Source organism: Marmota monax, unplaced genomic scaffold (genome assembly GCF_021218885.2).
Source record: "Marmota monax isolate L192 unplaced genomic scaffold, Marmota_monax_Labrador192_F-V1.1 WCK01_AAM20220418_F8-fsc00138, whole genome shotgun sequence".
NCBI classification, from domain to species: domain Eukaryota; kingdom Metazoa; phylum Chordata; class Mammalia; order Rodentia; family Sciuridae; genus Marmota; species Marmota monax.
In genome coordinates, this window is record NW_026692763.1 from 4,179,114 (window position 1) to 4,203,424 (window position 24,311).

The window sequence follows — 24,311 nt, forward strand, 5'->3', positions numbered from 1 at the left end:
CAAACTTTTTTTTTTTTTTTAACCCAGGCACAGTGGCGCATGCATGTATTCCCAGTGGCTCAGGAGGCTGAGGCAGGAGGATCTCAAGTTCAAAGCCAGCCTCAGCAATGGCGAAAGCACTAAATGACTCAGTAAGACCCTGTCTCTAAATAAAATACAAAATAGGGCTGGGGATGTGGTTCAGAGGTTAGTGCCCGCGTTCAATCCCTGGTACAAAAAAAAAAAAAGCTTTTTTGTGTGTGGCCATACAGTTTCTGTTCCAACTACTCAACTCTGCCATTTTAACACAAAAGCAGACAAAAATCATACATTTGGAGATTTATTTTAAAGCATGACCATGTTCCAATAAAAGTCTGTTTACAAAAACAAGCAGTGGGGCACATTTGACCCAAAGGCCATGGTTTGTTGACATCTGATTTTAATACTAAAGGAAGATAAAATATTTTAAGGGAAAGAAATTATTTTAGATAACACAGTTGGCTAAATAAAAACCATGCAGAGCACATTAGTGGCTGCATTCATCTCTTCCTCCTATCATTGCTGAAATCTCAGTTAAGGTATGTTCATAAGCCCCCAGGTTAGTGGGCAATACACCTGGCTAGTCCTGAAGTGTAGGAATACAATGATTATTCCCACCAAAAGGATTCCTGGTCACCATCCTCCAAACTCTGTCATCTGGTCTTTACACCTCAAAACCCACACTTTTCTTCTTTATCCAATTGTAGGCTACACCCAGCCTCCATCCCTTCACCCACATTGACACTGGCATATCAGATACCAAGATTTCCATGCCATGACACACCCTTTTCATAAAGCTGCCAACTCTGATTCAAATCCTATTCTAGAATAAATACTCATGGCAGAGAAGCCTCAGCAGCACACAGAAGTTACATCAATGAGATGTTTCAGACAGGTTCAGACATTTTGAATAAGAACATCATTGGCTCCTAAGCCAGAGTACTGAAAATACCTCTAATACTAGCTATTCTGCACCCAGCGCCCATCAGCAAAAAGTTACGGATTCCTAGAAGTCAGTAAGATGGACTAGAACCCAGAAATTTTCCCACTGCTAACCTGCAGTATGCTGAGAAAATAAAGGTGAGGCTCGGAAACGCCTGAATCCACAGTGGAAAATCAACTCTTCTTTGGCCTTTACAGGTTCAGTATTGCCAGGATTCCGGCTTACCACCATGTTCAACACTGACATCTGAGAACCAATAAGAAAAAAAGCTTCATAGTCTAGGAATAAAACAGCCTAACCTGAAAGGCAGCAAACTAAATGAACATCAGCCACACAATAGAACTGACAATGCTAATTCATAGCAAATTATAGAGATGATGGGACACAGGTGTATCCTTTATGTCCATTAACAACTGGCACTAGAACTGAAGATAGGCTTGACCAGAGTTTTCATGCATCCTTCTATGCTAGCTTATCTTCCCAGATCTAATATTAAAAAGCTTACCATATGCCACAAATACTAGTGGTCCTCAAGTCATTTACTTGCCACATCCCTTCAAAATCACTCATTAGACTTCTCTTCCTCAACCTGTACTCACACTAACCAAAAGTCAAGAGCTATCAATCACATAACCCCCAAAGTGACAACTAATGGCTACCTAGAGAAGAGTTTGCACTTTGACATAAAACTTCATTTTTAAGATTGCCAGTCCTTTGTTCAAAATCTGACCTCAAAAACATACTTAGAGAAGTCTCAGAACCACACAAAGATTACATCACTGAGATGCTTCAGACAGGTTCAGACATTTTGGGTAAAACCATCATTGACTTCTCCATTGTTTTCTGAGTCCTAAAGTCAAAAGGTAAAATCCTCATATCCCATTGAACAATGTCATGAATGGGTTAAAAAAGTCTCTTAACTCTCCATTTCCCAAAAGACACTAATTTACCTTCTGTTCATGAGGTAGCAAAGAAAATGCAATCAAAGGGGCTCCTTTCCTGAAGTATTCAACTACTGAAAAAGGGACTTCAGAGACATGAAGTGTGACATACCAGCCAACCTGCCAAAAGGAAGCAGAAAACAACCACAAGGTTATCCTTAGAAACATTTTTCCAGGACTGGGAATGTGGTTCAGTAGTAGAGCTTTTGCTTAGGATGTCCCAGGCCCTGAGTTCAATCCCAGCACCAAAATATAATACAACAAGAAATATTTCTCTAAATGTGTGCAAAGTCTCTCAGACTAACCTAAAACCTACACTTATCTTCTGCCTTTCACAGATGCCTCTACTACCCAGATTGAATTTTCTTTTTTTTTGGTACCAGCAATTAAATCCAGGGAAACTTAACCACTGAGCCACATCCCTAGCCCTTTTTTTATGTTAGAGACAAGCCCTCGCGGATTTGCTTAGGCCCTCGATAAGTTGCTGAGGCTGGCTTTGAACTGGCGATCCTCCTGCCTCAGCCTCCCCAGCTGCTGGGATTACAGATGTACACCACCACACCTGGCCCATATTCAACTTTTTTATTTAATGTCTCTGATATCAGTGACTCAATGGCTCCCCTAATTCAGCTATAGGCAGCATAAAACTACATTAAATAGTCATGCTCATGCCAAGAAAGAGTAAAGCAGGCAACATGGTGGCAATCAAAAGCAAATTATAGTCAGGCATAGCAGCACATGCCTATAATCCCAATGGCTAGGAAAGCTAAGACAGGAGGATCACATGTTTGAGGCCAGCCTCAGCAACTTAGTGAACTACTTAACAAGACCCTGTCTCAAAAAAAATAAAAAGGTTTAGGGATATAGCTCAGGGATAAAGCACCCCTTGATTCAATCCCCAGTACCACCCTCTCCCCACCAAAGGCAAATAATGGAGTGGACAATGGACAGATACCTCAGCTCCTTCGTCCTCTTTTTCCTCAATCTCTTTAAAGATTCTTTTCCTAGTATTGGTAAAGTTCTGAAACTGAAAGATCCGAGCATAATCTCGAGGAAGATTTTCCTTAGGATCCCATGGAGATGTCCGGAAGCTCTTAAGGCCTCTGTACTTCTGAAATCTAAAATATAGGAAAATTCAGAGAAATTAACAGACTATATGGTGCTATATAAGACATGACTTTGATAACAGCTAAGGCTCTATTTTTAAAAACTCTAATCACTCTCTCTCTCAAAATAACCTAATAACTTAAACCAAGACGACATTTTTAAAACAGTTTTTTAAAAATGTATTTATTTTTTAGTTATACTTGGACACAATACCATTATTTTACTAATTTATTTTTATATGGTGCTGAGGATTGAACTCAGGGCCTTGCCCTAGCTAGGTGAGCACTCTACCACTGAGACACAACCCCAGCCCCTTAATTCAGTTTTTAACAACTATTTCAGAAGTATATCCAGACTTCTCACTAAGGATAAAGTATTTACAGATCTCTGGTAATAGTCTTAGCACTCTAGTAGCCAACATACACTCTCTGGCTTTAGTGAACTCACTTCCAGAGCAGGCACTATTGTCTATTGCTTCATGCTTTTACTTTTGTTGCCCTCCCAAAGTTCCCCTAAAATCTCCAAACATTCTGTACATATTAGTTCCAACAGAGTATTTGTTAATTAACCTTGTTATTTCTCCTTTATTAAAGTCCTGTAACATTAGTTGTACCATAGTCTAAAACTTTATTATATACGACTATTTCCCATGAGTGTTGACTACCCACATAGAATGTTGGCCCTTAACGAACAGGGAACAATGTCTTTTTCTTCTTTTGCATCACAGTGACATAATTCTGAGATATATTTTTTAAATAAAAACTTATTGTTGAATTTAGACTTGCGGACTAACCGAATTTTAGCAGCCACATCACGGGGGGTGTCCATTTCATCTGGAAACATTTCTTCCATCCTTTCTTGTTTATATTTCTCTAACGTTTTTTCCTCAGCCTCCTCATCCATTTTCTCATCATAAAGGTCATCACGTACAGAGTCCCCTATAGTCATAGTTTCACATTCCTCCTCCTCCTCCTCTTCTTCACTTTTTTCATCCTATAAAATAAAGGATTACAACTGGGTGTGGATGCATGCCTATAATCCCAGCAGCTTGGGATGCTGAGGCAGGAGGATCACAAGTTCACAGCCAGCCTCAATAAAATACAAAATAGGGCTGGGATATGGCTCAGTGGTTGAGTGCCCCTGAGCTCAATCCCTGGTACCCCCCCAAAAAGAATTAGTTATTTCAAAAGAAAGTCCCCCATCTCTACCCCATAGGCCATTAAGCTAAAAATAATTTTACTAGAACCTAGTCCCAACTAACATAAATGCTAATAAAAGATTAAAATAGGGGCTGGGGTTGTGTGTGGCTCAGCGGGAGAGCACTCGCCTAGTATATGTGAGGCCCTGGATATGATCCTCAGCATCACATAAAAATAAATAAATAAAATAGAGGTACTGTGTCCAACTGTAACTAAAAAATAAAATATTTTTTTAAAAAGATTAAAATATAAAACAAGTTTCATTCCCAGAAACTACTATACACACCCCTCAAGATCAGGATTGCACTCTGCCTATTTGGAGTTGTATACAAAAATGGCCCCAGGGCAAATTTCCCTACCTGAGATTCCTCTTCCATAAAATCCTGTTCTGTGTCATCATCTTCATCTCTTTCCCCTCCACTTTCACCACCTTCATCCAAAATCCATTCAGCTTGGTAACTGGACGTTCCTTTGGGGACCTTCTTTACCACCTTAGAACCTTCCTTCAAATAATCTGTAAAAATCCAAACAAGTTATACACCTCCATTCCCTTATCACTCTGGATAGTCTCACCTATATAGGATGATACTGCTGCCAACATGGGAAACTAGCAGACACCATGAGTAGAAAAGATTACTTAAAATTTAATTCAGCTCCCTCACAATTAGCAATACTTCCAAAGCTAAATAAACCTGGCAATAGATCTTAAGTTGTTTGTGTTTATTATAATACAATAACAAGTTAGTTTCAAAACGGAGCAAAGGTGTGCCCAATGTTTGCCTAGTACAATTATATAGCATTTGGGGGAAAGAAGAGGTGACACAACTTCAACTATATCTTCATCCAACTCTACTCTATAGGGTGTGACCAGCTACCCTGTGAGCAACTAGTCAAAATTCACAATTCCGGGTCAGATAAATAACAAGATTGCTACTACCAACCTTTTGCCTCACTCAGCTCCTCCTCAGTGGGCCAGGTTTGCTCCCCTTCCATTGGATCTGGAATAACTTCTGTTTGCAAAGACTCTTGTCTATCAGGGTCTGCCTTCATTAGGACCTTAAGATCTTCTTCCATGTCAGATGCAACATCTGAAGCACAAACCTTGAAAACCAAAAGCAGGTGATAGCCAAACATTAAGCAAAATCTTACTACAGCCAACTCTGACCATAAAACCCAGAAGAATCAGCTCTCATGAAGAATGAATGAAACAAAGTCAAAAGCTGTCACAATTTTTCAAATGGTCATTTAGCTCTGTACCCCTGCTTGAGTCTTCAGGCCTTTCATAATCTGGTCTTATTCCTAACCACATCCCTCACTTCCATCAGGTTGCTGTCTTCATAATTCAAAGAAACCTTATGCTTCATCACTGTGCTTAGGTTCATGTTGTATCTATCTTCTAATATTCTTTTTTAAATTTTTGAAATATAGATATTTTTAATTGTAGATGGACAGCATGCCTTTGTTTATTTTACGTGGTGCTGAGGATTGAACCTAGCATCTCACACATGCTAGGCAAGCGCTCTGCCACTAAGCCACAACCCCAGCCCCTCCCAACATTCTTTTACCTCTGCTCAACTCAAAATCACAATACTCAACACCTAGCTAAAATCTGATCTCTGTGAAGCTTGCTAATCTACCTTTTCAACTAATACAGCAGGTCCATATCTTACCATATCCAATTTTTTTTATTTCAAAGATGTTTGACATTTTCTTCTAATTTAACTAAGTTCTCTGACCATATCTCTTATAATCTCAGAGCCAACTGCAATGCGAAGTATCTAGAAAATGCTGCACTAATGATTTATCAACATATTTGTAGTTGACTGTTACTTGCCTTCAAACTAAGTGTCTCCTCATTGGCCTAAGTATGCAGACTACTTTCTCTCAATTTAAATTTTTCCATTCTGTTTCAACTTACATATTAATCTACAATGCATGCTTCTAAAAATAAATAAATAAATGAATAAAGATCAATTCTGAGGTAAGGTTCAGTGGTGACCACCTATAGTACCAGCTACTCAGGAGGCTGATGTATGAAAATGGCTTGAGCCCAGAAGTTCAACATAGCAAGACCCCATCCCCAAAAAACAAACAAAATCCATCAATCTTACCTCCATTGCCATGCCTGAGTCCTTTTGGGATTTTATCACTTTAGGGTTTAAAGGAAAAGGATCGATGGGGGCATCTATCTGTTTCATTTGGAAATCACCATGTCCAACAATATGTAGCAAGCTATTTACATTCAGAGTCTGCCCACGAACATAGCCTGAGATTTTCAAGGTGCCCACCAACTTATTCTCTTCACTAGGTACAAAATCAGCAGCATGGGTAAACAGATAGGCTCGCCGATCTCTAAAAGCAAGATGCCTTCGCTTTTGGTTAGCCAACTGCCTAAGCAGTGTTGCTGCTTCCTGTTGAGTGTCTAACAGGAGGAGTCTGTCATCAGGAAATCGCTTCTCTACTGCTTTGCTTAGCTTCTTTCTGGCATCTATTTGTTTTTTCAGAGGGATACCAGAAAATCCCTGGACAGCAAGTGCTGTAAGCAAAAGAGAAGGATCTTTATAATTTATCCCTTCACTATATAAAAACCCCCTGTAGCTTACAAACAACCTAACAATTGTATTGAGATCACTCAACTACCCTAAAGAAATGTCAATGAGGCTGGGCGCAGAGGTGCACGCACGCCTATAATCCCAGTGACTTGGGAGGCTGAGACAGGATAATTGTGAGTTCAAAGCTAGCCTCAGCAACTGCAAAGCACTAAGCAACTCAATGAGACCCTGTCTCTAATAAAATCCAAATAATAGGGCTGAGAATTGGCTCAGTAGTTGAGCGCCCCCTGAATTCAATCCCCGGTACCAAAAAAAAAAAGTCAGTGAAACCAAATTTCACAATCTTCTTCCTCTCAACAGGACAGCCCAGATATTAAAAAAAAAAAAAAAAAAAGAAAAAAACCCAAACCCTTAATTGGTAATTTGTAAATAAATGACCAAGATTAATTTGTACATGTATATTGCATTACCAGCTTAATACAGTCCATCAGTTATATTCAGCAATCAAATGCCAAGCACAATATCTGGAAAACCGTAAAAAATGTTAATTCATGGGGCTGGGGTTGTAGCTTAGGGTAGAGCACCTTGCCTAGCACCTGGGAGGTACTGGGTTCAATCCTCAGCACTACATAAAAATAAATATAATAAAGGTATTGTGTCCATCTACCAAAAAAAAAAAAGCTAATTCACTTCCTTCCCTGGCCTCTAATACTCCCAACTTACTTACTATAGGTGGGAAGACCCTGAGCAAAGAGGCAGGAAAGGCAGTAATCCCCAGTGCTGTCCCAGCCTTCTTGTGGATCAAGGAGGAACAGGATGGTATCAGCCACTTTAGCCATATCTAATACACTGTGAAGATCTCCTAAAAATAAAAACACAATAAGAGTAGTAGTTGACATGAGCATATAACCTCATTAACATTACTGCAAACATAAAGACGGAAAAATATTGTATATGCTAACCTGGCCTTGCAGATGTGAAAAACCACCGATGTTTCAAACGGGGGCACAGCAGCATAAAGCTATAGGTGCTTCCCCATTCATTTAAGTGCACTGTTCCCATGTCCCTATCCTGAAGAAGGCGAAAGGCCTCAGACAGGGAAATTCTGTTATGCAAAGCCACCACCAGCACCTGATGAGGAGGCCCATCCTTGCTGCCCAGCTGTCTCTTCTCTGCCAGAACCTGAAAAACAAAATCAGAGAACATCTCTGAACCATGCTCCAGTACTGCATTTCCAACAGTGCAGATGCTCCTTGCCCTAACTAGCACCCTTGTTAACCACCACATGCATTGGGGCGGGTGGGGGTCGGGTAAGGAGCGCGAAATAAAGCAGAGAATGCTCTAGCGAGAATCAACACTTGTAGTTAAGCCAGACATGCGCTCTAGGATTATATTTCAGTTCTTTCCTGGCCACATTTTCTAGCACGAAGAATTACCCGTCTAAAACGGTAGAGAAACCGCACCATTCCTCAACCCCCACTCCTCTCACCGCCTCCTTCTTCTGCTTTCGGAGCTGGTTGGCGCGATGTCTCTGGTCTACTCTGCTGAGCTCTTTTCTCACCTTCTTGCACAAGATTTTCAGTTCTACACGACCTGGAAAACAGATGAAAAAGGGGCTACAGGGATCGACACCATAAGTTGTTCAACCAAGAGCCCCACTGGCCACCTCAGAGTCTTTCGCGTGGGTCCCAGACCCGAGACCAGCTGTCGAGGCACAGAGAAAAGCAACTATGTCAGTTAAACAGCCCTTCCTACACTATCTTCTCACCCTTTCCGTCCCGTTGTGCGGATCCTCGACCCCGATGCCGCCCGCCTTTATGAGCTTTATTCTGCTGCTTGAGCGGGCCGGAACGGTGAGCCGCCATGCCGAAGTTCACGTGCGCGGAGTCAGCAATACTTCCTGCCCAGGCCGAGCGCTTCCGGTTCACTTCGCGGGGGTGGGGTTCCCGCTCCCTCTCGCGAGGTCTTTCCCACCTGCGGGTGTAGCACTCTGTGCCAAAGACTCTGCGGCGGTGGGAACTTTTCCCACGCCGCAGTCTGCAATTGGGGGCGTTAAAACGCGGAATGTAGATTCTAGGGACTAGGTCTATCGGTCCAGGAGGACTAATTTGCTCCCTGTGTTTTCATTTATTTTTGCACTATAAAGTTGCATCACGTAGGAAGATGTTGAATGAAAGAATCCATTCATGCCTAGAGGCCTAAGCCCTTCCTCTCTTCGAGACTCGACCTCGCTTTTCTGCAGTTTGCCTCAGGTGTTATCACTGAGCATCCTTTCCCTCAATACTCTTAAGTTCCAAGGCGAATCGCGTGGAAGGCTTTTGTTTCACCCTCACCGACAGATCCCTGTTACTCTAACCCGCGCCCCACCTCCCCATAGCCTCAAGAAGGACCAGTCAGGACGTGGCAACCCCGAAGATGGCAGGGGCGTGGGGGCTGGCAAGGACACTTCTGCCCTCGGGCTCCCGTTCTCCATAACTGGCGACTGCGTTCCTACCTCTAATTCCACAAGTTTTGCAGCTGAGAGCGACGGCTGACGGGGGGGTATTCGGAGAAGCAATGGGGCCAGGCGACGACTGCTGGCTGGCTTTCCCGGAGGCAGATTCTAGCCACAGGGGACCCAATGCCTGGGCTCCTACCTCCCTGCTGCCTGCTCTCCCGTCTGGAGAACGGGCAGGTAGAAGTCAGGGAACACCCTGCTGGGTTGAGGCCAGCCGAGGCGCAAGCGGCTTGCTCTAAGCGGCGGGGTTCAGGGCCAGCCAGGTGCTCACAATGCGGGTTCGCGCCCTCGAGGCAGAAACAGGCGCGTTGCCATGGCAGCGGCCCCGGAGGCGCGCACCCGGGCCAGCCGCCCCCAGGCGCGCGCAGACTCCCCTCGCCCCGACCTCCCCCCACCCTGTCGCTGTGCGCATCCCCCTCCAGCTGTGGGAAGGGGCCGGGCCTGTAGCTTGACGTCGGTGCGGGGCTCAGAAGATGGCTGCGGAGCTGAGCACCGGGCAGTGGCTGCGGCGGCGGCAGCGGGCGGGGAGCGCGGCGGGCAGGGGTTCCGCCTTGCGCGTGGGGCGCTGAACTGAGAGGCGCGGAGGCGGCGAGGGCGCGCGGGGGTCTTGGGGGCTGCTCGGCGCCGCCTCCCTGCCACCCGCTTCACCATGGGCAGCGCGGAGGATGCGGTCAAAGAGAAACTGCTGTGGAACGTGAAAAAGGAGGTAAAGTCGGGGCCAGGACCCCGGGGTTCTTGCCCCGCCCGCGCGGCCCAGGGAGCTGAAGGGTCAGTGGCAGCCCCTACGGGCGGCCGCGGGAGGCCCGGGGCCAGGCGGGGGCGGGGTCCTGGGCGGGCTAAGGCTGCAATTTTCCTAGATCTGGGCAGCGCCCCTGGGCCCCAGGGGCCCGGCCGGCGCTCCAGGGGTTATTTGCTTCGCGGTCCCGCAGCTCTCTGCCCGTGACGGCGGCAGCGCCGGGAGACCAAAATTGGGGGAGGGGTGGCGGCGATTTTTGGGGAACCCGAACTGCCCATTCATTGCCCGCGCTGCCTGGGGAGGGGGCGGGGCCCCGCGGGCCTCCTGTGGCGCCGATCCGGGTGGGATTGGGGGGCTTAGCTCCTGCTGAGCTACACCCTGGTCCCCAGGCCCTCTGGCAACTGAGTCGTGGCTGTCGGAGGTTTGCCGCACACCCCACAATTTCTCCCTCCACGCCCACCTCCTTACCCAGAAACCAGAGTTTTTTGTTTTTTTGTTTTGAGAATGTTTTTTTAAGATTCAGATCCCCCCTCTTCAAGGAAAGCCCTCATGTCAGGAAGAAAAGAGGCCTCTCTACCAACCCCCTTTACCTTGACCCTGCTCAAAAGCCCATTTCAGTTTCAGTGGGTGAGGGGGTGCCCATATGAATGACTCACCAGCGTATGAGAGCTCAAGCCCGCAGAGTAGATGAAATGAATTGAAATGAATTAGGCCTCCTTCCTGTACCTTCCTCTGTGGCTAAGTCGGCCAGATGTGTGAACTCCATGAGGGCAGGCAACCCATCTGTTTTGTCCACTATACTGTATCCAATGCTGTAGAAACTCAGTGACTGGTAAATAGATCTTGAAGACTGAGGTCTGATGAGAAATTATGAAGTTTGGAATATTTTGGACCTGGCCCCTGTGTGACCTTGAATAAGTTAGTTAACCTCTCTGAGTCTTGATTTCTTTGTCTTTAAAATAGGAATAATGCTACCTATCTCATATATGAAACTTCACTATGTTGGTTCCTTTACTCCTTAGACTTTCAGGATTGAGGAAAACTCTAGGTTCTGCATTAACTGCGGACTGGCTACTATGACCTAACATTTGTTCCTTCCCTCTCCTTGTCAGAGATATAATTGAAGCCATCACTTTCCCAGCTTGTGTAAGAAGCTTCACTGTACTTTTGCTCTGAAGTGATCAAGGAAGAATTTCTTTTTTTTTTTTTTAATTTTCTTTGTGCTATAATTATATATAATAGTGAAATTTGTTGTTACAAATTTATATATGCACACAATATAACAAAATAATTTGGTGAATTTTGTTCCCCAGTAATTCCTCTGTCCTTCCACTCCTCCCTCCCCTGTTCCCTATCCTCTAGTCTGCTGGTCTCCTGTTTTCATAAGATTCCCCACCCGGCTACCCCATTTTTTTTCCTCTCCCTAGCCTCCACATATGAGAGCAGAAAGGGTTTCTTAAGCCCAGGATATATCGAATCAGCATTTAAACCTCAACCCTTTCCTTCCCAAGAAGGAAACCTCAGTGATTATCCTCAGAAAGAAGATAGTCCAGTGACTGAGACTTTCAGGAAGAGTATAAACATAAACAGAAAAGTTGCTATCCTCATACTACAGACAGATGTTGCTTGGATTATTGGTGTAATCCAAATTTGGTGGTTGATTAGGGATAGTGAGAAGGATTTTGAAGAGATGATGATTTTTTTCCAGTACTTGAAAGACTATATTATTCCAAGGATGATTCCTTTAAAAAGTGAGAAATGTGCAGAATATGCTACAATTATGTATCTTCCTATCAAAGGTTGACCTGCTCTGAACTTCATATATTTCCCTTCCCCTTTTGGCACTTGGATTACAGAAAAAAATGTATCCTTTCCCCTCCTACAAGAGACAAGGGGGATCATTGTAAGCAAGGCTAAACTTTCACAGTGATCCCTGGTATAGGTCTATAAGTATCTGTAGGTCCTAATCCAAAAATGTGCCTCACTAGCCTGCTTTAGGTGATATAAAGACCTTTAGCTGTGATATTATACTCTGTTTAATGCAAACACCCCTTGAGAAGTAATCTAGGAAACTTTTAACAGTTTAGAGTGCAGGCATCTATCCGATCTGATCCACATTTTACCTAGTCACAAAACCATGAGCAGTTCCAGCAGGGAGGAACCTCCAGATTCCTCCTTCCTTCCTCCTCTCCAGGCTCTGGACACACTTCCACTCTCTAAAGAATATCAGTGCTAAGGGAGGGCCTTGGGGGCCAGGGCAGCATCAGGATGCTGCATGCCTGTTTAAACAGTAGCAAGGACCAGGGCTTGCTTTATTTGTAAGATTTTACAGTGGGGCTGAGGAAATCCACCTCTTAAATCTCTTGTGTTAGTATCTGTCTCCTGGCAGATTCCCCCAGGACACTAACAGTTCTTAGCTTAAGAATTAGAAGTAACTGGAACTTCATTCACTACTGATGTGAGTATAAGTTAGCACAGCCACCTTGGAGAGCATTTTGGCAATGTCTAGTAAAGCAGGATATATGCATCAGAAATTCCTTGTCTAGAAATATAAATTTTTAAAAGTCGGCACATATGTTCACCAAAAGACATGTCCAGAATATTCATAGAAATACTATTCATAACAGCCCCAAACTGGAAACTACCCAAATGCCAGTCGATTGTGATGTGTCTACACAATGGGGAATGAACAGACTCCAATTACACACCATATGAAGAATCTCACCATCACACAGGAAAGCAAGTGAAACTAGTCACAAAACACAACATGCTGAGATTTTAAAAAATATTAAAATGAGAAGAACTAATCTGATGTTAGAAATCAGGATAGAGGGTACCCTCAGGTGGGAGTGACGACTGGAGGGGAAAATGACGGAGCAGGAGTGCTTTGGGGTGTTGGTCACATGTTCTATTTCTTGCTCTAGATGCTAGTTTTATAGGATTGTTCATTTTGAAAATTTACCAAGCTATAAAATTATATTTACTGAATAATCACAATAAACAGTAAACAATAAGACAGTTTCTTTTTAAAAAGCTTTTTGTGTTGTTGTTTGGGGTGGCAGGGATTAAGGTCAGAGCCTTGTGCATGCTAGACCTCTGGGTACATCCCCAGCCCCTTGAGCTTTTTCTTAAAAAAGATGTGACTGCTCACCTTATAAGGTATTTATTGGGAATCCAAAATCGTCAGGATTATTGGATTCCTCCTTGGATAGAAAAGATTGAAAGCTTATAGCCAGTGTCCCTGTGGCATAGAAGGACCTACTCCTGAACCCTGGAGAAGAGGGAGAAAAGGAAGGGCAGATTGTTTGTCTGCAGTCTTCATGGAAACAGTCTGTCCCTAAAGGACAGCGTGTCTACCTAGAAGCCCTTCTCCAGCTGAGTATCCATGAGCAAATAACCTCCTCTGTCTGTTCTCCAAGGCAAGCCACTTCTACCTGGATTAGAACCTCCAAGATGGCAAGTTTTAACATCTCTTCCTGATTTCCTCTCCATAAGACTTGGAACAAGCTGTGCTGAAAAAAGTTTCCTTCCCCACCCCTCCCATCCCTGTCATTTCAGCAAGTGTACCAAAACCTGGACCAGGAGGGCAGAGCCAAGCTATTTACTTGCCGAGAGGCCTTTTTTTTTTTTCCATGTTCTTTGGATGCTAGGGATTAGACCCAGGGCCTTGCACCCACAAAGCACACGTTCTACCGCTGAGTCTACCCTCAACCCCCTCAAGCCCCATGATCAGGAATAAATAAATAAACAAGTAAAGGTAATAATGGTTTCCATTTGTCCACAGGTGAAGCAGATCATGGAGGAAGCTGTCACCAGGAAGTTTGTTCATGAGGATAGCAGCCACATCATTGCTCTGTGTGGTAAGTGAGTGACTTAGGGATAATGGGAAGTAAGAAGTAGGTTTAGAACTGAGGACACTGTCCTGGTGCCAGGAAAAGATGAACCCTCAGGTTTAGTGGTTTGCAAATCTGACTGCAGGTCCAAATCAATCTAGAAGCTTTTGAAATCTTTTTGGGCTCTTACCCAAACTTACTGAAGCAGATTTTCAGACCCATTTTTAATTCCGTTGGACAACAGTTCTCAAATTTTAGTGTGTATCAGTGTCATCTGAGGAACTTGTTAAAGCACATTCCTGGGCAGGCGAGGTGGCGCACACTTGTAATCCCATCCATCAGGAGGCTAAGGCAGGAAAAATTTAAGGCCAGCCTCAGCAACTTTGTGAGACCCTGTCTCAAAATAAAAAGGACTGTGGATGTATCTCATTGGATCAGTGGTAAAATACCCCTAGGTTCAATCCCCAGGACCTAAATAAGTTAGTAAAATCCTCTGAGTTCCAACCCTGGAGTTTCTGAGTCTAGCAGGTCTGGAGTGGGCCTGAGAATCTGGGTTTCAACCAAGCTCACAGATGAGGCTGATATTGCTGTTCCAGGGGCCATACTTTGAGAACCACCACCCTGGGTAATTCAGGTTTGGAAACAGCAGCTCTGATTTATCCTTTTTTTTTCATTTTGGAGAAGGTTAGTACTTTCTGGATGCTTTCTGTCTCATGTTTTCTTTCTAATTAATACCACCTGGGTTGCTCCATCATCCTAACTCTCCATGCACTGGATTGGATGCTAAAGAACATGAACCTCGGCTAGGAAGGGAAAGCCAAAGTTTTTCTGCCATGGACACAGAATGAAGTCGTTTGTCTTTATAGGAGAAAACTTATTTCTACACACAGCTTACTTGGATTTCCAAGATTGATTGATTGATTTTTTTATGTTACCAGGGATTAGACCTAGGGCCTTGCATAGGCTAGACAAACTTGTACTACTGAGCTACATGCTCTTTAAAATTATCTATTTATTTATTTTGGTGACAAGGATTGAATCCAGGGGTACTTAACCACCGAGCCACATTCCTAACCCTTTTTTTAAAAAATTTATTTATGTATGTATCTTTAGTTTAAGGTGGATACATTAGTTTGTTTTTATGTGGTGCCAAGGAGGAACGAACCCAGTGCCTCATGCATGCTAGGCGTGCACTCTACCACTGAGCCACCACTCCAGCCCCCCTACCCCTTTTTTATATTTCATTAGAGACAGGGTCTCACTGAGTTGCTCAGGGCCTTGCTAAGTTGCTGAGGCTGGGTTTGAACTTGCTCCAATCTTCCTACCTCAGCCTCCCAAGTCACTGGGATTACATTACACCATGCCTGGTTTATTTTTTATTTTGAAACAGGGTCTTGCTAAGTTGATGAGGCTGGCCTCAAAGTTATGGTATTCCTGTGTCAGCCGCCCAAGTTGCTGGAACCTGGGGCATGTACCAATATACCTAGCACATTTCCAGGACTTTGATCTTCCTCCTCTAAACTCCCTTTTTAAATTTTTCACTTATTTCAGTGTGTGGGATCAAACACAGGGCCTAACACATGCTGAGCATACACTTAGAAAGAATGCCTTTTCAGTAAGGCAGAGTTGCTCTTCCTATGAATCCAGCAATAACTGGGGGTCCAAATACTGTTTTCCATGCAGGGAAATGGCAGAAAAAAAGATGGACAAAGTCTCTGCCCCCAAGGACTTAAATTCTGTTGAGGGAAACAGGAAACAAATGCAAAGATACAGATAATAATAGGTAGCGGTAAGGACTATACAGGAAAAACTGGGCATGGTGGCGCATACCTATAATCCCAGTGAATCCAGAGGCTGAGGCAGGAGGATCACAAGTTCAAGACCAGCCTCAGCAATTTAGTGAAGCCCTAAGCAATGTACTGAGACCCTTTCTAAAAATAAAAAAGCAGACAATGTGGCTTAGTAGTTAAGTGTCCCTGGGTTCTATCCCTGGTACACACAAAAAAAAAAGCCTGCAGGAAAATAAAGCAGAGAGCTGTGAGAAGGTGTTGAGGACAAGCACCCTGTAAGGAGAGACTGAGTGACACTGGGTTTTGAATCCTGGTACTCTGCTTACTTCTTTTTCTTTTTTGGTACTGGAGATTTAACCCAGGGACATTTTACCACTGAACTACACCCCCAGGCCTATTTATTTATTTATTTATTTACTTAGAGACAGGGTCTCAAATTTGCTATCCTCCTGCCTTTAACCTCCCAAGTCACTGGAATTGCCCACATGCATCAAAGTGCCCAGCGTAGAATGTTTCTTAATTTCTGTCACCCTCAATTTGCTTCTTTAAAATTATGGTGATGATTTGCACAAGAGTAAATTTTTGTGGGGATGGAGCTGATGCCTGTGAACATTCTTAGCATTGTAAGAGCTCAGAAAATGCTTTTCTTCTCCTTCAGATGTTGAAACTAAGGCTAAGTTTTGTAGGATCTGAGTCCCACCATCTCCCTTTTGGATAAGGTTCCCCAGCTCTTTGAGATGAACTGATTTCCAGGTTTACAAAGAGAAACCTGATCTTACATTTTGTTGGCAGAACCAAGTTTGAAGAGTATAAGAACTCTCTTCCATTCTACCTGTGCTGTGTTCCCTTGAGGTCAGCCAGTGTCTCATCACCAGAAGGGCTTTACAGGCAGCCCAATTATGCATGGCTTGGTGCTAGGCTTTGTCAAAGCACACACACTAGAGAAAACAGAATCAAGTAGTGCAAACAGCTTGTGCATGGGTGCTATGTGTGGGTAGCTGTGGGAGAATGAGGGAAAAGGTGTTGGAGGAAGACAAGCAGGAAAAAAAGCGGTGGGTGTTCCATGTTCAGGTGGTTTTGGTGAGAAACAACTGTCAGCTCTCCTCTGATAGGTCCGGACCCATAGCCACCCCCAATCCAGGAAGCAGTGGCACTTTTGCTTTTGTCTCCTGCCTGGAAGCAAAGGACTCTTTGCAGCACACTCAAAATGAATGATTTTTCTACTTTCAGCCAATTTCAGTTGCTGCCGTAAAACAAGGCCCCCAGCTCTCTAGGGTTCTAAACTCAGCAAGAGGAACACTGTTCTGCTGGTCTGCAGGAGGTGGCTCAGAGCCATGAGCATAAACTTAAATACCTAGAGTCCGACAAAAAACATCTACAAGCACCAGACATGGTGGTGCACATCTGTAAACCCAGCTACTGAAAACACTGAGGTAGGAGGATTGCCATGGTCAGGCCAGCATGGACAATTTAATAAGACCTTGTCTCAGAATAATTTTTTTAAAAGGGCTGGGGATGTAGCTCAAAGGTAGTGTACTTCTGGATTCAATCCCCTCAAAAAAAAAAAAAAAAACACATGAAGCTGGCCAGATGTGAGACTGGGGTGACTTGGACAGCACTTGTCCTGTGTAGAAGGACAGGCACTATTCATTTTCTACAAGAATGTCACCAGGCTTCCCATGGCCTGTTTTTGTTTTAAAACCAGAGAAACCCGAAGTCTGAGATTTTGTATGAAATTTTTCACTTTGTAAATGCTGACAACTAATTCCATTTTTTTCTTTTTTTAATTGTGTGGGCCAAACAAAAGGCATCTGCAGGCCTTTACCAGTTTGCTGCCTCTGCCTTGGGCTCAAGGACATGTGAGCCCAAGAGTTACCCAGGAGCATGTGAGCAGGAGGGGTTGCCAACAGTATCAAGCTATATCAAGTTGGGGCATCTGAGACTCAAAGAGAAAGGAATCCTGTGCTTTATCAAAATTGTTGTTCCAAATAACAGCAATTGGTGTTCTAAATTTGAGCTCAAAATAAGGTTGATTTAAAGCAGTGATTATCAACCATTTTTTCCTCCCTTTCTGCAAGCCATTTCCATGCATTACACACACAGTAGAGTCATAACCAGGGGGAAAGGGAAGGAGGAGGACTAGTTATGCATTGATTGAAAAAAATGCCACCCCTTTGCCTTTTGAAGATTCTTATATACCAGTCTTCCTCATCTAGAAAAATGCTCAGAAGTGCATGTTTAGTCTGAAAGTGATCCAGACTTTTTTTTTTACTGGGTTTTACTACTGTCCTAACCACATGCAGTATTCAGCTTTGTTCTAAGAGGAATAGGATTACAAAGAATGTGCTAAGAGTGAAGGCTTCAGAGACTGTTGTAACTGTGGAATGACCATATTCCCTAGAGGGTCCGGGGCTGCCCTCGACTCCATGCTGGCCCTCTATTCCTGGTGAGGAGGACTAAGGGGTGACTGAGGAAGGCCAAACCTAGGCAAGATGAGCTTCCTTAGAATGTAGACATTTGGTCAGGTGTGGTGGCATATGCCTATAATCCTAGGAGCGTGGGAGGCTGAGGCAGGAGAATCAAAAGTTCAAAGCCAACCTCAGCAATTTAGCAAGACCCTAAGCAACTTAGCAAGACCCTGTCTCTAAATAAAATATAAAAAGGTCTAGGGGTGCTGGGGCTATAGCTCAGCGACAGAGTGCTTGCCTAGCATGTGTGAGGCACTGGGTTCAATCCTCAGCACCACATAAAAATAAATAAAGGCATTCTATCCATCTACAACTACAAAAAAAAAAAAAAAAAAAAGACTGGGGATGAGATTCAATGGTTAAGCACCTATAGGTTTAATCCTTGATACCAAAAAAAAAAAAAAAATTGACCCAAGAAAGTTGTGACCAGATTCCAGTTCCCATCACTCAGGAAGATGGATGGGACTCCCAAGACTGGCAAGAAAGATGCATTTGTTGATTTTGCTGTGGTTGTTCCTAAACCTATCTATCCAGAAACCAGTCAGGCCCTGCAAGTAGAAACCTTCCTTGTGAGGAAGCTTTCCTGGCAAATCCAGCTGCTGTGGGAGGGGTCTTCTCATGCTGTCCTCTGTATATCAAGGCTACAGTGCTGCTCAGCTTGGCAACCTCTGAACTCCCAGGCCAGAAAATGAGTACCTGTGCAACTGCTTCTCAAGCTGCAGAGGGTGGGCTGGGAGAATGGACTCAAAACTACCATCATGTGGCCGGGCATAGTGGAGTACGCCAATAATCCCAGAGGCTTAGGAGGCTGAGACAGGAGGATCGCAAGTTCAAAGCCAGCCTCAGCAATGGTGAGGTACTTAGCAGCTCAGTCTCAGTGAGACCCTGTCTTTAAATAAAATGCAAAACAGGGCTGGGGATGTGGCTCAGTGGTTGAGTGCCCCTGAGTTCAATCCCCAGTACCAAAAAAAAAAAAAAAAACTACCATCATGGGAAAGGGATCTTTGATATTTCCCTTTTATCTTAAAACATTATGTCAGATTTGCATGTGGCTCCATAATACAATGAACCTAGTGCATGCTAAGCACAGCTCTACCCCCGAGCTGTATATACCCCTCACTCGGGTCTTTGAATTTTTTAAATATATTTTTTTAGTTGTAGGTGGACACAATACCTTTATTTTATTTTTATGTGGTGCTAAGGATCAAACCCAGTGCTTCACACTTGCATGCTAGGCGAGCGCTCTACCACCAAGCCACAACCCCAGCCCCTGAATTTTTAAATTTTAATGTAAAGACTTACTGTTGTGGCCCAAGGATGGAGCTTAGTGGTAGGGTAGTTGCTTAGCATGCATAAGACCCTGGATTTGATCCCCAGTGCCAAAAAAAAAAAAAAAAAAGACTATTGAATCAAATTAATGCTCATGTTTTCCCTATGTCTTCATGAACCCCTTTCCTACTCCTATAGGCTGGTGTCTCCTGCCATCCCCTGCATTTGACTTGTACCTATGGGAAGAGCACTGAAAGTCAGAGTTAAATAGCAAATCATCCCAAGGCTTGCCTTTGAACCCTGCATCTGAAATAGTAATGCATGTGCTGAAGGAGGCACAGTTATTCCCTTGCCAAAAAGAGATCCTAAGTAGTTCAGGTAATTGTAACATCAATCCATGAGCCTTGGAGAAGTCCTGTTTCTCTGGGCTGCCCTCCCTTCTGGCTCAGATCTGCATCCGCAGTATCTCTAGTGACTTTCTTCTGATTGGTGAGTAGAGAGAGACTCCTGGTCTGGCAGAGCAGGTTCTCAGGCTCTGTCTTCTCACACCAGTAGCTAGGCATTGGGAGGAGGGTGCAGGCCAGCCCTGCCTCCTGCTTCCTGGTGCAGCTTCCCGCAGATGGGTCAGCCTGAGGGTTGCTTCAGGCTGAGGATGAGCTGTAATGGGAGATGGGGATGGAGTCTGTGGAGCTGGGAATAACATGGGCTTTATTAACCAGCTCCCTGTTGCTAAGCAGCTTCATTAGCCAGGAAGGTCTACCCTGCAGTGAGCTGCTTCAAGAATGGCAAGGGGATGCTAATAAGCTAGGAGAGAAGCAGGTGCTAAGGGATACTTGCATTCCACCTGGGATATTGCAGCCAGAAATGTTTCAGTACATTCTGAGATTCAGACTCCAAGGCAGTTTTCAGCCTATCTCTTTTAAGTTAAAGGATTCCTTTTTCATACCTGCATGGAATGAACAGCTCATCCACAGGCCATCTTACTTCTGCATTCTATCCAGAAATGATCAAGTAGGAAAGAAGTTCCTCTGGAGGAACTGGTTCCCCTCATTCCGTGCTGAGGTGTGGCTGAGTTTATGTGGTGGGAGTCTGTAGCTGGGCCTTGGAGTTAAGCAGACCTGGGTTTAACATCCTGACAGTCTCTCAATGTGTAACCATAACCAGTTACCCGTCTCTAAGGCTACACCCATAAGGTAGATATGAGGATCAGAAGAGCCATGCAGGGCTGGGGACATAGCTCAGTAGTAGACTAGTATTTGCCTAGTATGCATGAGGCTCTGGGTTTGATCCCCAGTTCAAAAAAAAAATAGAAGGGAAGGGGAAGGATACAGATAAAGCATATAGCATGGAGCTGGGTATATAGGAGTGCTCAATAACTTTTTTTTCCGGTGGGAGGGTACTAGGCATTGAACCCTGGGGCACTTAATCACTGAGCTACAACACCAGCCCTTTTATTTATTTATTTGTTTGTTTGCTTTTAGTTGTTGATGGACCTTTATTTGTTTATTTATATGTGATGCTGAGAATCAAACTTAGTGCCTCACACCTGATAGACAAACACTCTACCACTGAGCTACAACCCCAGCCCCTTATTTTTTATTTTGAGACAGGATCTCAGTAAATTTATTAGGGCCTTGCTAAGTTGCTGAGGCTGGTCTTGAACTTGTACTCCTCCTGGCCTCAGCCTCCTGAGTCGCTGGGATTACAGGCGTGAACCAAAGCACCTGGCATCTACTTTGTTCTTAGAACTGACCTTACAACCTTCCCATAAAGCCTCCTTGAGGCTTCTCCAAGATTCCATCTGAGAATCCAGGTTTCTGGAGTCTGGAACTTCTAGACATTCAGGGCAACTTGAACTCTTAAGAACTCAGGAAATTTTGATCATATTAGGGAATTGTTATTAATTTTGTAGGTGCAATAAAGGTATGTGTACATATTTTTTTAAGAGTTTAGATGTTCAAAATATGCTTCAAAATAATGCAGGGGCGTGGCTGGAGCTGTAGCTCAATGACAGAGCACTTGCCTTGCGAGTGTGAGGCACTAGGTCCGATTCTCAGCACCACATAAAAAATAAACAAATAAAATAAAGGCATTCTGGGGGCTAGGGTCATGGCTCAGTGGTAGAGCACTCGCCTGGCGTGTGTGAGGCACTGGGTTCGATTCTCAGCACCACCTATAAATAAATTAATTAAATAAAGGTCTATTTACAACTAAAAAATATTTTAAAAATAAATAAAGGCATTCTGTCCACCTGCAACTACAAAAAAAAAATTAAAAAGAAATGCAAAGGTAAGAAAAACTTGGTAGCAGGTAGTTCAGCTGAACAAGATTGGTTGTGACCTGATAACTGTTTTAAGTTGGGTCATAGGTACATGGGGGTTCATTACACTGTCTTCTTTTGTATATGGTTGGAATTTTCTATAATGAAATCATTTTTTTTTTTTTAAAGGAGATGGAAGGGCTGGGCTGGGGATGTAGCTCAGAGGTAGAATATTTGCCTAACATGCAAGAGGTCCTGGGTTCAATCCCCAGCAGTGTGTACAGAGAGAGAGAGAAGGAGGAGGAGAAGGAAGGGATGGAAGGAGAAGGAGAGAGGGATTTTAAGAACAGATCATTTTCTTGAGGTTTCTTGAATAAAGGGGAGCAGTTAAATGAGACAATAAGCAAATAGGAATGCAGGTTCAAGGAAGGTGACGCTGGTACTTTTTTTTTTTTTAATCTGTTTTTTAGTTGTTGATGGACTTTTATTTTGTTTATTTATTTATATGTGGTGCTGAGATTCGAACCCAGTGCCTCACACATGCTAGGCAAGCGTTCTGCTACTGAGCCACAACCCCAGTTTCATGTTTTTTTTTTTTAAACTGGAGAATTTATAGAATGTTTATATTCAAATGGGAAGTACCTAATTAGGAAAATTTGAAGATATAGGAGAGAGAAGGGATATTTGCGGGGAGCCGAGTCCTCCCAAAGGTGAAGGGGGCACTGCTCCAGTTGTGCATGTGGGCAGGCCTGAGAGAAGAGCATGAACAGACAATCCATAGTGTGGTAGGTGCTGGTGGGGAGTCAGGGGATGAGCATAGGCACAGGGAAGAAGACACCATGGCTCACTGATCACCTTCAGAGTGCCAAGCAGTGGCCAAGAAGTCTTTTACACCTTTACATTGCTACTTGCTGCTTTTTGTTATCCAGCACCCTTTGAGGTGGAACCTGTTATTTTACCTAATTGCAGCTAAAGCTCAGAGAGATTTAGTGAGTTGCACAAAGTCAAACAGCTGGGAAGGACAGGGAAAACACAGGGTTTGGTGTGCCTCTGAGGCTTATCAAGAGTGGAGCCTGGGGGCTGGGATTGTGGCTCAGTGGTAGAGCGCTTGCCTAGCACGGGTGGGACCCAGGTTCAGTCCTCAGCACCACATAAAAATAAAATGCATTGTGTTGTGTCCATCTTTTTTTTTTTTTTAATATTTATTTTTTAGTTTTCGGCGGACACAACATCTTTGTTTGTATGTGGTGCTGAGGATCGAACCCGGGCCACACGCATGCCAGGCAAGCACGCTACCGCTTGAGCCACATCCCCAGCCCATGTTGTGTCCATCTTAACCAAAAAATAAATATTAAAAAAAAAAAAGAGTGGAGCCTGGGAGTGGAGGAGTTGGTTGGCCCTCATGGAAACTCAGCTTGCAGTAATTTAACAGAGCTAATGGTGTTCAGAGACTCCCTCGGAGATGGTGGGTGCCTTGTTGAACTGAGTGAGCCTGTCTCTCTCCACTGTGTGAGAGGCTGACCCTGGCCTGCTTCCTTGGGAAGCCACTGTGAACCTGGTGCATGCAGACCCTGCCTTGCATTCCCCCTAAGACAAGGAAAATGGGTACATGTGGCTTGAATTCCATTTCTCTCACCTTGGTTCCAAAAAACCAGGGCAATTTTTTTCTCCTTCCAGAGTCTGGATGGGAGTGTTGCTTTCTTATTTGGGGGTGTTGAGCAAAGCTGAATGTTGTTGAAGCAAACAGCTAGCATCACCAATGCAAGCTGAGAGGAAAATGTAATTTAGTTACTCTGCTTCCTGGTATGATGTCCTGAGCTGCTTTTCTCTGCCACGCCCTTCTGCCATGATGTTCACCTTTGGCCCAGAGCAATGGAGTTGACCATCTGTGGACTGAAACTCTGGAACTATGAGCGATGAATAAACTCTAAAAATAGAAATGTATTTTAGTTTCTGTAGAAATGTTGGTTTTAAGTGGAAGTAGCCATTACCAATCTCTGGGTAGAAATAGCCATATAGAGAAGTAGGGAAAAGCCAGGCAGAGTGGTGCATGCCTGTAATCCCAAAGGTAGAGACACAAATTTAAGGATATCACTGGGTGCGGTGGCACACACCTATAATCCCAGCAGCTCAGGAGGCTGAGGCATGGGGGTCAAAGCCAGCCTCAGCAATTTAGCAAAGCCGTAAGCAACTTAATAAGACCCTGTCTCTAAATAAAACATAAAAAAAGGGCTAGGGATGTGGCTCAGTGGTTCAGTGTCCCTATTTTCAATTCCCAGTACCAAAACAACAAAAATACCACAAATTTGAGGGCAACTTAATGAGACTCTGTCTTAAAAAATAAAAAGGGTTGGGATTGGGACCTGGGTATGTAGCTCAGCGGCAGAGTACTTTACCTGGCATGCTTGAGGTCCTGGGTTCAATCTCACACACACTGTTGCAAGTGGCACTATTAATAATTACTCAGAGGTAGATTATCTTTAAATGCAAGCATATATTCAATCACAATAATCATCAAATATAAACAATTAGAGCAAAAAGTTTTGGGTATATGGGGGAGCACCCCAACTAGCATTTTTAAATATTTATTTTAAAATATTTATTAAATATTTATTTAATATTTATTTTAGATGGACACAACACAGTGCCTTTATTTTTTATGTGTGCTGAGGATCCAACCCAGGCCCCGCCCATGCTA

General features: G+C 43.8%; 3 protein-coding genes and 2 non-coding genes across 12 annotated transcripts in view; 2 read left to right on the forward strand and 3 right to left on the reverse strand.

Moving 5' to 3' along the window:
- The window catches only part of Srr (serine racemase), a 26,467-nt gene extending 22,680 nt beyond the window's left edge, over positions 1–3,787 (forward strand). For 2 of the 4 annotated variants that reach the window (XR_009226980.1, XM_058580087.1), the window contains 2 exons: positions 28–131; positions 1,159–3,787. Coding sequence is in view for 2 of the 4 variants with exons in the window: in XM_058580087.1 (XP_058436070.1) it covers positions 28–123 (96 nt within the window). In the remaining 2 variants the exon portion in view is untranslated. Of the gene's footprint in view, positions 1–27 lie in introns of all 4 variants that reach the window. The other 2 variants (XM_046446958.2, XM_058580086.1) reach the window with 1 other exon arrangement.
- The window catches only part of Tsr1 (TSR1 ribosome maturation factor), an 11,439-nt gene extending 1,877 nt beyond the window's left edge, over positions 1–9,562 (reverse strand). The window contains exons 1-12 of one of the 2 annotated variants that reach the window (XM_046446949.2): positions 9,255–9,562; positions 8,529–8,734; positions 8,250–8,353; positions 7,723–7,942; positions 7,488–7,622; positions 6,320–6,744; positions 5,150–5,309; positions 4,568–4,722; positions 3,803–4,002; positions 2,858–3,020; positions 1,912–2,022; positions 1,075–1,207 (exon numbers count right to left, since the gene is read on the reverse strand). In XM_046446949.2, the coding sequence (XP_046302905.1) occupies positions 1,075–1,207; positions 1,912–2,022; positions 2,858–3,020; positions 3,803–4,002; positions 4,568–4,722; positions 5,150–5,309; positions 6,320–6,744; positions 7,488–7,622; positions 7,723–7,942; positions 8,250–8,353; positions 8,529–8,625 (1,903 nt within the window). In that variant the 5' untranslated portion in view covers positions 8,626–8,734; positions 9,255–9,562. The remainder of the gene's footprint in view (positions 1–1,074; positions 1,208–1,911; positions 2,023–2,857; positions 3,021–3,802; positions 4,003–4,567; positions 4,723–5,149; positions 5,310–6,319; positions 6,745–7,487; positions 7,623–7,722; positions 7,943–8,249; positions 8,354–8,528; positions 8,735–9,254) is intronic. The other variant, XM_046446947.2, reaches the window with a different exon arrangement.
- Positions 858–952, reverse strand: LOC124094349 (small nucleolar RNA SNORD91 family). Its single transcript, XR_006852203.1, has one exon. It is a non-coding gene; the product is annotated as a small nucleolar RNA SNORD91 family (small nucleolar RNA).
- LOC124094347 (small nucleolar RNA SNORD91 family) lies at positions 1,703–1,797 on the reverse strand. The gene has a single exon (XR_006852202.1). It is a non-coding gene; the product is annotated as a small nucleolar RNA SNORD91 family (small nucleolar RNA).
- Positions 9,563–9,808: 246 nt separating the features above from the next.
- Positions 9,809–24,311, forward strand: part of Sgsm2 (small G protein signaling modulator 2) — a 40,326-nt gene continuing 25,823 nt past the window's right edge. For 3 of the 4 annotated variants that reach the window (XM_046446960.2, XM_046446962.2, XM_046446963.2), the window contains exons 1-2: positions 9,810–9,963; positions 13,778–13,853. In XM_046446960.2, coding sequence (XP_046302916.1) covers positions 9,907–9,963; positions 13,778–13,853 — 133 coding nt within the window. In that variant the 5' untranslated portion in view covers positions 9,810–9,906. Of the gene's footprint in view, positions 9,964–13,777; positions 13,854–24,311 lie in introns of all 4 variants that reach the window. The other variant, XM_046446964.2, reaches the window with a different exon arrangement.